At 43.7% G+C, this 14,724-nt stretch overlaps 1 protein-coding gene across 7 annotated transcripts in view; it reads right to left on the bottom strand.

The window, feature by feature from the left end:
• The window catches only part of LOC115346209 (transmembrane protease serine 11E-like), a 51,215-nt gene that overhangs the window by 10,539 nt on the left and 25,952 nt on the right, over positions 1–14,724 (bottom strand). For 4 of the 7 annotated variants that reach the window (XM_041125497.1, XM_041125500.1, XM_041125494.1 and 1 more), the window contains 4 exons: positions 11,135–11,282; positions 1,778–1,901; positions 505–620; positions 13–80 (listed from right to left, as the gene is read on the bottom strand). In XM_041125497.1, coding sequence (XP_040981431.1) covers positions 13–80; positions 505–620; positions 1,778–1,901; positions 11,135–11,260 — 434 coding nt within the window. In that variant the 5' untranslated portion in view covers positions 11,261–11,282. Of the gene's footprint in view, positions 1–12; positions 81–504; positions 621–1,777; positions 1,902–2,053; positions 2,125–9,720; positions 11,283–14,724 lie in introns of those variants that run through there. The other 3 variants (XM_041125504.1, XM_041125512.1, XM_041125509.1) reach the window with 3 other exon arrangements.

Below are 14,724 nucleotides of genomic sequence, written 5' to 3'. Positions count from 1 at the left end.
CACATTACTTACCTTAGACTGACAACGTGGGACCTGAGGTATCTTTTTCTTAGAAAGGACCCCTTGAACACTGCAGATATCTGTTAAAGGAAAAGAGTGTGTTAGAATACACCTATAATATGTACATGCTCTCAAGATATAACAGTCTCATGAGCCTCTGAAACACTAGAAAACGCGTTCAGATCTCCACCTCTACACCAAAGCTACCGCTAAATTTCCATCAGAGGATGCAGAACCAAAATAAACAGCTCGGCTGATTTTGCTGTCCCTTCTGCTCTGTGGGTGCCTGTTCCACCCCAGGGCTGCTGGAACAAACAGCACCTGTGCTTACCATCTGCTTGTGCAGTCAGCAATGCATCTTTAACCCACTACTGCAAGGTTTGAAAGGTAAGGCCAGCCACATAAGGATGAGGCACAATCACCTCTGACTCTTTATTTCCAATCACACAACTGCAGGACTCTTCACCATAGGTCAGGCAGAAACAGAGAAACAGCTTAGCTTACCATGGTTTCAATCTCTTGGCTCAGGTGCCTAAACTCTTCTGTGGTTTGCCTTTTGTATTGAGGGTCGTACTTGACATTGGTGATTAGGAAAGATGCATTGTAATATCGATCCTGATCTACAGAGGAGAAGAAAAGGAAAGGTGGCTGATCTCCTTCGGTAGAATTCAGACATGCACAGCACCTCACAGGGCATGGCACAAGTAAGGCTCCCAGGCTCTAGCTGTGAACCTGTCAGCTGTGGAATTACAGCTTTAGCAGCACTTTGGGAAAAGGGGGCTCTGGACCATCTTGTTGCTCCATGGACCAGCTAGGGGCTCATTTCTACTTTGAAGACCATCCCAAGCAGCTCTAAACTACACCCACTACAACATTTTTCTGGGGACCATCTTCCCATCAGCCCGAGGTGAGCACAGCACAAGACACACCAGCCCACATATGTCCCTTCCGACTCAGTAGACACACTCACTCCTCCCTAGCTGCACTCTGGCATGTCCCTGCCCCTCTGAGAGGCAGGTGGCCCAGCGCTGTTTGCATCCATTCAGCAGTCAGATGAAGTTTAAAATCTGGCTCTTCCATGAATGGCAGAGAGGGGCCCCATTATGCAGAGTTAGCAAAAAGCAAAGCTAAGCTGTAGCTCTGCCACTGCTCTGTCTAGTGTTGTAATGCAAGCCACGGCCTCATCAACTCTCCGTGAGCTGAGACAGCAACGCAATTAGCTTCATCCCAGGAGGAAGGTATTTCAAAACCCCTCACACTGGTATCTCAGAGACGAGGAATGCAACAGCTTGGCTTCATTCATCCACTACCAAAACTGGGCCCTTGGCAACCAGGACCAACTCCTGGGCTCCAAAATGCCTAAACCTCTGCCCTCTCTCTCTCTGGAATAACCTCAGCTAGAGGTGCCAGGTTCAGTTTCTGAAAAACCCTGTTCAAGACCAAGCTTATTATGCATAGCCTGAATACTAGGCACACCCCTGGCTTACACAGAAGACTGCTAGCCTTTGATTAACCATGGATACCAGTGGAGGCACCAGGGCAAGACAAGAAACAAAGAGAGGGACAAAACTTAAATCCCTCCTTCAAGTGAATGATATTTTAAGTATTCTTGCAGGTTTTCGAATCAATTCAGATCTTGAATAGGGTCTAGTAAGTTCTCATGTTGTTTCTATACCAGGGGTGAATTGTATACCGAAATCATCAGGCAAGACCACAGTAGCAAGTGAAAGACAACAGATTCCTGAAGACTTGTGACAAGTCTGAGGGGTGCACTTACCATGGCACAAAAAAAACGTAATCAAGCCAATGATGAAGGCTAAGCCTACTATCACCGACACAACGATGACTGCTATCTTCCATGGTTCTATACGCTTCATTGCTCTCTCCATCTGGATCACTATCTGCATTGAAGAAAACAACATGGAGAAATTCAACTATTACAAAGACAATAGCACATCCTGCACCAAATCATACCTGGCACAGCTTAGCTCAGCTGACAAACCTCACAGAATGAGGTAGGTTGGGAATGAACTCTGGACCCTGTGGGTCTGACCTGCTCAAACCAGATCCCACTACAGCAGCTTGCTCCATGCTTTGTCCAGTCAAGTTTTTAGTATCTCCAAGGACAGAGATCTCCCAGTCTCTCAGGAGCCCTGGTCCAGTCTCTGACCACTCTCATGGCAAAAGCTTTTTCTTTATATTTAGTCAGAATTTCCTGTGTTCTGACTTGCCTCCGTTGCCTGACATGCACCCCTGAGAAAAGCCTAGAGTTGTGTAGGTATTGCTAGTAGAGACAATTTCCCACAGATTTCAAGTGCAGCTGACTGCCCACACAGGTGCTGAAACTGAATATAAATGTAATAATTCATGACTGATGAAATAACTTCTGCAGCAAGGATACTCTAGGCTACCAGAGATGCCATATAACATACCAACTAAAAATAACTCAAAGCTGTATGAATAGTAACATTTATTGATCCTTTACAGGGTTTGGGTTTTATTGCACCAAAACCACACATACATTGTAAGAGACTACATCCTATCTCCTGCGAGCCAGTCTGTCAGAGGGGAAGGAAATAGCTGCCTATGTGTAAATGTGATATGGCAACAAGACCCAGACTTGGTGCTCGCTGAAAGTCAACAGCAGACCTGTAAAAGGGTTGGGAACTTGACTCGCACATGGACAAAGGCGCATAAGCCTTTCTCCTCCATTTATGTCCTCCTGTGCAGCATTAAGCAAGAGAATATTAGGAAAACTGCATTTTTGTGCATGTCCTCAGTAGCTTTGTTGTAGGATGATGCAAAGCCTTAAGCACATTTATTTCAGATCCCCAGTAATTCCACAGCACACTATGTAGTAATTGTTGTCATGCCACGCACCGAGTCTCTACATCATGGTCGGCACTAGTAGAGGGTATCAGAAAAAACACATGGGATAATCTCTCAAAGGTGCCTCAAGTGACAAATGGCAGCAGCCAGCTCTGGGGAGGAGGGACTCTGCTGGCTAGTCACCATGCTGTTTTATGCCCACTGATCCATGTTTGTATTGCTGTGGACCAGACACACTAAATGCTATTTACCCCCTTTCAGGCCTATGGCACAGCCATTTCTGAGCAACACCTGAGAAAATAGGGGCAGAAGGGCAGGTGGAGAGAATAAGTCTTTCCAGGTTTTCTGACTACAAGGTGGCAAAGAAGAAGTCACAGTGCAAGCAGAACAGGATACCAGCAGAAGCTCCATCTTAGGAAATGAGCTGAGGGAGCAGATGAACAGTGAAGGCAAGGGTATGATGCACCAATCCAAGACAGCAAAAGACAGTGAAGTGGTGGGAGAGCAGAATGGGGTTATACGCTCTGCCCTGAGGGCAAGAAAGCTGAGCAAAGCTACAAGACAGAGATGGTAAGCATGGCAAACCAGAAAAAAAAAAGAAAAAAAAAAAGATAGAGCCACAAAGGAAGCAGCTGAGAGGTCTGCACAAAGTGAGGGTGTGCTCAGCAAGTAACAGGGAAGTTGGAAGCAACTCAGAGTTTAATCTCCTCACATAAAAGCTTGGTTTTGGCTAGTGAGAGTGCTGGCAGGTATCCCAGTCCGTTGCTTAAGCAGGGAAGCAGGCAAGTTTTTACCCACTCAAACAGGTGGCATACTGGAAAGAAAAAGTTGAACAGGGTAGCTTCAGCCAGCACCACAACTGCAGGTGGTCACAAGCAGCAGCTCAGCATTACCAAAGTACACAGGACAGGTGACCGGGATCAAGCCTTCTGCTTCAGAGTCACATGCTATGGAGAAGCCTACTACCTCTCATTCTGTTGTGACTGCTTTATTGCGGCCAAGTTATGTTCTGGCAATGCGCAGTCCAAGTTTTCTCCAAATCTAGCTGTCTCCCCACTAGACTGGCTCAGTTCCTGATGGCAAGGCTCTGCAAAACAGACTGTAGGGCAGTTGACAGGAGTCTGAAAGCCCAGGCTGGCCAAGATTACCTTCTTTGGAAACTGCAAGTTGCAGTAAGCACATAACACACACTAGAGCTCAACTGGTTCCACAGGGGCCTGGATTTCTCACCATCTAGACCTTCACTGAATACACTATCCATTACACCTGAGGTTTTAACAGATGCAGAGATTCAGATAAAAACCTAAGACCAGTGGGACTGTCCTGCCTCAGTTTCTTTAACATGCCGCAGCCTCCCATGGATCATTCCCATCCTCATCTCACAGCTCACGATCTTTCACAGTCCCAGCTCATGCAACTGCAGCATATCTCATGGGCAGCCAATTACTGCCCTTGAGGGCAAGCCCCTTGGCTAAGCAGAAAAGCCCACAACGGCAATATGCCTCTGCCCCTCCTTAGCTAGCAACCTCTCATGTTTTAAAGATTCTGCTCTAGCATCTGACTTTATTCTCCTCACTGGGGAGCTTTTGCTCTCCAGACTGAGCCCCTGCCATCAGCCTCTATCAGACTGGTTCCTTGTGCTTCAGCTGTCCCCACCCCAGTGGGCTTCTACCTGAACAGCAATCAGAGCGACAACCCTCCATTGCTCTTGACACAGAGAACGCGCGGCACAACCCTGACGACACACGGCTGATGCTGCAGATACTGAGACAACAGCACTCTTGTTTCATAACCGCCGGCTTTCTTGAACTGTATACAGACAGATTTCCTCAAGATATGGCCTTATGCCTAAGCTACAAAAGCTTAAGACTCACACTTGAGAAATGAGCGTCTCGCTGCCTGTAGGACTCTTGCTCTGACAGGCAGCGCTGTCCTCCATTTCAATCTGTCTTTATTTCCTTCTCATGCAAATACCAGCTACATCAACACACGCTGCCGGCACAAACCCCCTTCTCTTCCAACATTTCGGAACTGCTTGCTCTCCACAGGTCACACAGACTTGCAAGGGAAACGGATACCTCAGGAACTGCTGCAGTGCTTGGGGAAATGGAAACATGGGATATGAGGAATAAAAACCTCCTCCACTTCTGATACTGATTTCACTTTAAATCTTTTAAAGAAAGCAGTTTAAAGGAAGTACTTCCATGTATTTTTACATTCATATAGGTAATTAATTTGTATATAGGATATACAAATTAAAGTGGAAATACTTCTTCAAACCCAAAACAGTTTCCTCCCTTTAGCACGATGCTTTCGACTTCCATCTTGCTAAGTACCAGAACAGGAAAAATCTCTTGTGCAGTGGAAGCACCAAGTCTCATCACCTCCCACAGTGTACAATTGCCAGTACATATCCTTCAGCTGCGATGCTTGAGTGCGGGACCTGGCTCAGCAGCCCCCCACCCCCACTTTTTGGGGGTCTATTTTATCAGCAGACATGGTAGTCACCAGTTGTGCAAAAGGGTTGGGAAAGAAAAACTCTCCTGTTTTTAGCTTTTTAGGAAATACCTAATCTTTTGCCACCCATTTCGGGAATCGGCGTGAATGCGGGGAACAGATGGTCTTGTTGGGCCCCAAATCAGCTATCCTTTACTCCTTGAAGAACAGCTCGAGTGCAGGCAACACCAAATGTGTATCGCTTGTATTAAAGCAGCATATATTTCCAGTAGTGCCCGGGAGTTCTAGACTTTGACACTGCCATGCTAGGGTCTATATTCACAAAAAGCCCCACACTCACAACTAGGTCTGGTTTTGACCCTGCCTCTGCTGAGACCTACTAGGATGTTTAGTGAAAGGCCATTCTTGTTCAGGTTATGTCCACTCAATGCATTCAGTCACTAATCACACACATTACACCTCCAACTAGCTCCTTCGCCCCCCTAGCCTTTTTGCTATTATGCCATGGAGGGCAGGATTGTCATGCTCTACCAGAATAACCACCTGACAAGGATTGCTGAGCCTGGGACATTCATCTCCGTAGTTAAAATAGTTCAGCGGCAGGTGGATCCCGCTCTTTAGGAATCACACTTCTGCATGGTCTTCTCTGCACTCTAGTAAGGAAGAAAACTCTGCTCCACCCAGCAACACTCACTGGCCAGAGAAACACTGATCCTCTGCAGTGCTAATGAATGCAGAGGCAGAGACAATCTCGTTGCCTTCAACCATAGATGCACCCTTTCTTTCTTCTTGTGGCAAAGAGGCACTGCTTAATAGATAGGTGTTCTCCTCAGAAGACCCCCAATACCACAGGTGTCTGTGTAGATGCCTTCCAGTCAGGTGTTTTGTACAGCCTCACATTTCTTGCTTCCTTATGCCACACACTTTGATATTTTCACTGCCCAAACTCCAGTAAGATGCGAATTAACTCTCATGGGAGCAGCCTGGGAAATTCAGCTAACACCAATGCATTCATCCTCCAGCATGGATGAGGATAACTTTCATTCCTCAAGAGCGAACCTTAACAAGAGATCAGAAGCCAGACTCCACCAGGAGACGAAGGCCAAGTCCTCTCTGCTCTGAAAACCACCTCCTCACAGTCTGTGTCTGGCAGCTTTCAGTCTGCAGTGAATTAGTGAGAAGTTTCAAACCCATGATCTTTTAGTTCAGTACAAAACTGCTTATCTTGGCAATACTACAGATGAACATGAAACCTCCTCCAGCAATCCCTGTTCTTATTTAAAACACGCTTCATTCCCAAGGAGCCCAAGACAATCCACAGCAGCATCTGACAATTTCATATCACAGTTCATTTGGGTCTGGAAATGCAAACTATTAAGTCTCCTAGTTTAGACGCCTTGGCTCAGAGCCAAAAAATGTGTTTTGATCACTTAAGTTATTCCATACTGAAAAAAATTCATCCAAATGAACCATTTTGGAAATAGCTGTGTTTGTATAGAATTAAGTTATTTTAAACATAGTCAAGTCATGTGTCAGAGATATTAAATCAAGCCTCGAGTGAAATACAGCAAGAAATAAAGCTACATTAATAGTTATTGGCACATTAGGAAGAAGAGTTGTACTGAAATTTTATGGAGCTAAAATTGTCCGGTCTTTCTTGTGAAACTAAGGGGAAAACAGGTAGGATTTCAGGCTGGATTTCTGATCAACCCCAAAGGAATTCTTTACCTTCCAACTTGGACAATTTACCCCAAAGCAAAAGACAAGCACAATACACAGGTGACAAGCTGGTTTTCCTCTCTTATCCTGTACCAAATTCCCTAAGGTTACCAAGTTCACTCACAATGCAAGTGATGAAAGTTCAGCTCCCACCTCTGCCTGACAGGATTTGATCCACTATATTGAGCTAATCCATCTCTTCCAGTTGAGCTACTGTGCATTATAAAAAGCCTCAGTTAGAACAATACCAGAAAACTGATCAGAAAATGGCTGTTCAGACAAGAAAAGCAACTGTACTTTATCAAGCGTCCTAAGAAAAGGCCCTAGACACTGGGAACAGCAGGGAACAGCTACCCTGTTCTGTTTTACAGATCTACCCTTGACATTTTTTGATTTCTTAAGCTAAGCCCTCATAGCACCCCGACCTAGATTTGCTTTTAGATGAATCTAAACCATGTTTCTTGGCACCAGCTGTTTACCGAAGGTGTTTTGCCATGCTCTGCATAGAAGAAAACATGCAACCTCTTCTATCTGATCTGCTGCTGTCTTCCAATAATAAATTTATTATTATATTTTTTATTACTATACCCTAGCTCATTGATATTCCAATACTCTCAGAAGAGTCAGTGGCAGAGCTTGGGTTACACATCTGCTGATGCGGGTCTCTCTACATTTATAGCCATGACAAGTTTTTCCATTCGAAGATGGATTTGGGCACAAACCTACAATCACTCTTCCTAGAAATGGGACCTTTCACAAGACAACTGAACAGACTAATCTGCTGGCCTGGTGAGTGCAATTTGAAAATCCAGGCTAGGTCCCTGAAGCTATCTGCCTTGACAGGGGTGTTGGGAATGGCAGCAACTGAAATATGTCTGGCTTAGTCCAGGAGTCCTGTAGCAAAAGCACAGGGCCACATAGCAAGACATGCTAATTCCACTCCCACCTTTGCTACAAGCAATCACACCAACCTAACACTTCTCCGCTGTTGTGGCATACTCAGGACACACACTTCTAAGAGAATGGGACAACAACCTCTGTTACATTGGGCACTGAAACAGAAGCAGCTACTGCCTGCCTAAGCACTGCAAGACCCTTGTCTGGATGAGGTCAGTTACCTACCAGCCTCGATCACTCAATGTCAGATATCTCCCAAAGCAATTCTGATACAATGGAAGACTTCCAAATATTGAAGGGATCTGCTGAGGGAAAAAATGCGTGTGGTGTTCTATGCGTCACGCTGAATCAGCTTGATCTCCCCACACCCTCGAACATCCCACAAAAACAGTAGGTGCTGCGTACCACCCCTCTGCAGTCAGATAAAGCATCACTAATGTATTTGCCACTTACTAATTGTGCTCCTCCCCATAACCATCCAATTCTACCAAGGTTTTGCTGCTTCCCAGGAGCATACTTCAGCTGGGCAAAGACAACAGCTCCAAATACTGTTCTTGTCATTTGCATCAAGACTCAAGAGCAGCATTCAGTCTTTGGGATGTGTTAACTCAGAGCTTACCAGTAACTATATCCGTGATGCCAAAACGCTGCTCATACAGGCTTCCCTGATTATCTGATCACCTTTGCAATCAGCACAAAAGGCTTGTTTTTCCTTAGTCTCTCATCCATTTTGCATACAGCTTTTTGGAGGTTATGAGCTCTTTAATTATTGGGATAGAGCTAGCGTCCTGTACTACTACAACAGTCTGTGGGACATAACTGTAATGCTGACAACTGAAACTTCATTGATCAATAATGCATCTTTCTACAGCTAACTGCCACAGCCAACATTTTGAGAAAGACTCCCACGTTCTGAAATAAGCTTTAGTAGAACTAGGAGGGCTACTCACTACATAAGGACTTTACAATCTGCATACACATGCAAGAGGCCATCCCAGTGTAAAGGAAATATTAAGTACATGGCCACTGATTGCAATCAGCTCAGGATAAGGTTCTGCAACTTCCACATCATCTTTACCTCTCAGATTTCTACTTCCAGCTGCATTGGTCATAGACAAGTATCTTATCCTGTTAGTTTGGCAATCCCAGAACATAGCAGTAGATGTCTGCTTTTCAGCCTTTGAAAATAGCTCTGCCCACCTCCCTTCATTCCACTTTGGTTGAAATCTGTTCCAGAAGCGAGACACTAAACAAGCAGTTATAATCTTTGTGGGGTTTTGGTTTGATTTTCGTTCCAAGGCAGGGTGGGTGAAATGGTCTGGTGCCAGATTTGGTGCGTTTCCAAGCTGATTCTGCACAGATTAACGCTTCACTGGTTGCACACAAAGCCCATGAAAATAAACAAGAGCACAAGAATTTACTTTTACCTACTTTACTCTGCTCATCCTTTTATACCACGCTATTAGCTCAGCAGTTGTGACTGAAACACATTCTAACCGCACTAGCACAAACGGCAGATCCGAGTTGGGGCGCAGAGAGATGACTCTCACCTGCTCCCCCACTGTAACATTTGGTGGCCATAGGCCACCTTGATTTGTCACCATACCATGCTGTAGAGGAACTGGGGAATTCTCAGAAAACAAATGCATTTTGGATGAGGAGAAAGGGTGAAATATCAGAAGGATTACTGATGCATGGAAGGCAGCTCAAATCAGAAGCAAGCTCAGAGCTAGTGCTATTCTGCCCTATAAATCTACGCACAATATAGCCATGCTGCCCAAACTACCAAGGAGCAAGTCAGAGAGCCGCGGCACTCACCTCTGGCTACCACTGAGAGGTCAGCAAGAAGCTCTTCTGTCTGGGAGATGCACTGTCCCGAATGCCACAATGCAGTGTGCAGCATCTCAGCATAGACTTGTGGCTTTATCTCCCGAATTAGGAAAGAAAGGAGTCATAGGCAAGTCAGAACAAACAAGTCCGGCAAGTCTCAGTGACAGAGGCTTACCCAGTAGCATGATTCCTCCCCTAAAACAATAACAATACACTTCTTTCATCACACCTTTCATCCAGGAATCCTGAAGCTTTTTCAGAGCATTAACTACACCCTGCAACACCCCAAATCAGAAAAGCCATGAAAATTTTGCAAGGACGCAGAGTTTATTTCCTTCTTTGGTATAATTAAAAACAAATCAGAAATTATGGGCAGGACCAATGCAGAAAATTTGCATATTCTAAAGAGACAATGTTCAGTCCTAGGCCAGATGCAGAGCTGACATAAATTGATGTAGACTCAGTGGCATGTGCCTCTGGACTCCCTTGACATTGGTCATTTGGCCAGACAAGAACTTGCCCCCATAACAACAGCTACGTTCAAGTTTGTCATTCTTCTTTACCTCCTTAGATGTTAATTCTAATTGCGGCCACCTAGCCACACACACGTTTCTGTCCTGGAAAAATTCTTCCAGGTCATAAACATTTGTGATATAAATATTTGCAGGTTGTCTAGATAAGCATTTCTACTTGTGCTAGTTACAGCAAGTTAACTGGCAAGTCAATTAACACAAGCACAAACTCTAATCTAAAGTAGCATTTCTCAATCTTTTCTTGGGAACCCTTTTTTCAATTTTAAGTGTTCTCAGTTCCAAACTTACTAGAAGATACATATGCCCACATAGCCTTACACACAGATTTGTTCCAGAAGGCAAATAAAGAAGACAGAACATCACAACAAGATACCTGTGGCACATACTGCTTTGCTGCAATGAAGTTTCTAACATCTAGGGACTCTTTTCCTCCACCTTAATGACCTTCATTTGACCCCTCTACAGCTCACGGATCACCAGCTTAGTAACACACTGATGAGAATACATCTTACATGGCTGGAGCTCTTCCTTCCACCTTATATCAAGTCCATAGCCAAGTTACAGGATGACTGCCTTTCTGGGAAAGCCAGCTTCTTTTGAATGAAACATAGGCTAGAGATAAGCCTCAGCTTCTCATAATTTGGATTCAGTCAATGTCTCAGCATAATTTGTTACGAAACACAATGAATACAGTCGCTAATGACGCACATAACGTAACTGCTTCTCAATACTTCAACTGGAAGCTGCATTGCCATTCCATATAGAACACTTCCATTGAGTTAGTCCAGACGTGCAAGAGAAATGCAGTCAGAAGCCTAGCTAGGGGGTTACAACTTCCATGGGTAAAGTATCAAGTGTCATATGATTACCTGACCCATGCGTAGGTGGTGTGAAGACGTATTCATTCCAGGCGGCCCATGATCCTCAGAGATAGAGCCCTTCCTTGTTACTTGATCATGGCATAGGTGGAAGAAAGCACAACACAGAGGCTTCATGGCAATCTCTGAACAGTCTTACCTGCAGGTAAAAAAAACTATTGCTGCTTAAGGAAAGAGGTTAAACTGAGGAGGCTTCTTAGGGCACTGAAAAGCTCTTCCAGCCCTAGTTTCATGGCAGGAAGGCACCAAACTGATTAAGGATGTAATAATCCTGGTCAATGGTCCCCTCTCTGCAAGAGGTGTCTGTGTATATTCTTGTACTGACAATACTTCCCTGGGGCAGAAGCCCCAGCTGAGAAAAAGGGACAGGCAATAGCCATCAGCAGTTCAGTTACCAGGTACCTAACAGGTTTGGCTCCTGATTCCAGAGGTGGTGTACTGATGTGCCTGCTAGTGCTACACTGACAAACTTCAAAAAAAGCCTGGACAAGTTGGGAAATGCTGGGAAGGAGGCAAGGGTTGTGGTCCACCTGGGTACCACATAAAAGAAAGAAGAGAGATTCTGGAGGCAGAACGTAGGATGCCAAAGATCAGGACCCCCATCATAACACACGGTGAGGAGGCAAAGTCTCAATGCATGACTAAAGCAATAGATTAAGGAAGAGAGGCTCAGGTTCATCAGGGACTGGGGAAGCTTCTAGAGTAGATTAAGCCTAGGCAGAGGATGACCAGATTTCCACCTGAGCTGAGAGGGAAACGGGATCTGCACTTCAAATCAGGAAGATCATACAGGAATTTCAAACTGACAAGTAGGAGAAAGCAGACTGGTGCACACAGGATGCGCTGTTCTGCATCCTATGGTAGACACTGCAACCTCAACTAAAGAATAGGATAGAAGTTGACAAAAGTCAAATAGTAAACAAAAGTAGTAAAAAAGAAAAAAAGTCTGATATGAACAGGATAAGCCAAAACAATGCTTTCTGTGTTTCACAGAATTCTCTAAGATAATGATGGCACAGACCCAGAATGCTTACCTTAAACAAGGACATGGACACAGCAGGTATAAAGTAAATGTGGTGGCAGGAAAGCAATGGAATGTAGAAATCCCAGGGAACTATTATTTCCAATTATTTTAATTACTCTGAAGTAAAATCTTTACATTGACCATTCAGATAATACTAGATTTCTAGATGCTGTGAATAACTGTTTCAGGAACAGGCAGCTAGGAAACCCATGAAATGGGAAGCAACTCTTGATTTAGTCCTGACCAGTACACACAATTGGTTTACCATATTTCTGCCGTGTACTTGAACTATATCAGCATCAGATTCAGTATTTCTACAGACCCACAAAACCAGAAGATCAACTATTCCTGTGCTCAATTTCAAAGACAGTAATACACAGAGACACACAAAAGTAGAAAAATCAATGAAGCTAAAAGGGGAACCTTAAAGAACTGCATGTTTTCTGGAGACAGAGTGACTACTTCAAGACATCATGTTAGTCTCAGAGCAAATGCATCCTGTCTGTCAAAGAAAAAAAAGCCTTCAGGAAACCTAAAGCTAAACATAAAGGTATTTTAAAAAAAACAAACCCAAAACCAAACAAACCATTGGGAACAAGAAAGCATACTTCAGAAAAGCTGGAAAAAAAAGACAGAGTTATAAACTCAGGCACAAACTGGAAAAAAAAACCCAAAAACAAAAAACAAAACAAACAAACAAAAAAAAAAAAAAAAAAAAACCAAAACCAAAAAAAAACCCCAAAAAGTTAGGCAGAAGCATACCAGAACCATCTAGCTGATATTTCTTGGGAGCAAAGTATCAGTATAAGAAACTGGGGTAAAAGCCAACGACAAAGTGATCAAGATCAGGTAGCACTCAACCAGGGTGAAGGATGGAAAAACTGCATTATTGATGATGGCATGCAGCCTCTCACCCAACACTACTTTATTGCCAGAAGACCAAGCAAATCTTTCCAAAAAAGCATTCTAAAGCAAGCATGAGGAACCTTTGACAGCGTAGTATGATATACAAAATGGCCACATTAGCACAAGCAACTAAGTAATAAAAGTAGCTGGTGTTTCTATAAATACACTATATAGGGTAGAATCATCACAGCTTTTGTACAGCAAAGTGCTGGCTTGCAAACCTACCTCAGTTCCTGAGCAGACCAACAGCTGGTGCATGAGGCAGATCTGATTGATAATGTCTGCTTGGATTTCCAAAGGAAATTAAATAAGATCTCTCACAAAAGCCCCTTAAAAGATCTGAGCTGCCATGGGATATGAAGGCTTGAGATGGAAAACCACTTAAGAGAGGAAACAGGAAATAAATGATAATGCTTTTTGTGCAGGCAGGTCACTATCTTACAGGAATCTCCGCTATATTCATAAATGGTCTGGAAAAAAGAAATACTGAGGCGACCATCATCCAATGATAACTGTCTACCCATGCCAGTAAAGAGAAAAACTACAACATGCTGTAGAAACATTTCATAATATTGAGATACTATGTAATAAAACAACAGATGAACTTCAGAATGAAAAACTATAAAGTGACACACATACAGAAAAAACAGCCCTAACCTTACCTACTAAGTGTCAGTTGTTGGGTTGGTTGGTTATTCTTTTCAGGAATAAGATTGAGGCAGAGTGTCCTATGAGAATATCAACTCAGGAGCAGTCAAAAAAAACCAAGAGGAATGCTAGAAACTACTTGTAAATAGAACAGCAAATAGAAAAGCAAAAAGGGAAAAAAACTTATATCACAACATTAATCCACATTACGCCTGTATCCTGAATACTGCGTTAAATTCTGGTCCATTTGCCCATCTCAAAGCTGATACAGAGGAACCGTAAAAGGTCCCAAAAGAAGCAGCACAGCTGATCAGAGGAACCAAGCAGCTTCTGTGCACGGGATGCCTGAACAGACCAGGATTCTGCAACCTAAAAAGGTATGGAGGAAGAGATAGGGGTCTAGAGAGTAATGTGTGGAGTAGTGAAAGTGAACAGGAAAACACTATTCACTGTTTCTTCTCATACAGTAACTTCAAACAAGAGCAGCAGGTTTAAAACAAGCACAAGAAGATACTGTCATATAATATACAGGTAAGGTATGCAACTTCTTGCTGCAAGGTATGTAAAATGTCAAATATTTTGCACATTTGAAGGGAATAATCACTTTTCTGGAGAAAATTCCACACAGACCTCTTAAATATGATGATTTCACCTTTGTGATCCATGAATTTCCTGACTCAAATCCGTGGAAGTTTAAAAAACACTCTCAGGAAGCACCATAATCTGACTACTGTGTTCTCATCTTCCTAGGTGTCCTCCACTGACTACTCCACAAGTCTCTAGTTCATTTAGCTGCCAGGCATTCCTTTATAGCAACAATCAAGTATTATTAATCCTGTGACAGAACAACAGCCAGCTTGGGATCAATGTTTTCCCCGTGTGTCTCCCGAGCAAAATGTGGTCAGACCTGCCTAGCTAGATCAGTAGCCACAGGAAGGATGTATTGGTGTCTTTGCTCTCAGGCAGTTAAGGACCCATGGCAGCCCTCTCATCAGAGTAAGTT

The sequence above is a fragment of the Aquila chrysaetos genome, chromosome 1, assembly GCF_900496995.4.
Source record: "Aquila chrysaetos chrysaetos chromosome 1, bAquChr1.4, whole genome shotgun sequence".
In the NCBI taxonomy this organism is placed as follows: domain Eukaryota; kingdom Metazoa; phylum Chordata; class Aves; order Accipitriformes; family Accipitridae; genus Aquila; species Aquila chrysaetos.
This window is presented reverse-complemented; position numbering and strand designations above follow the sequence as displayed.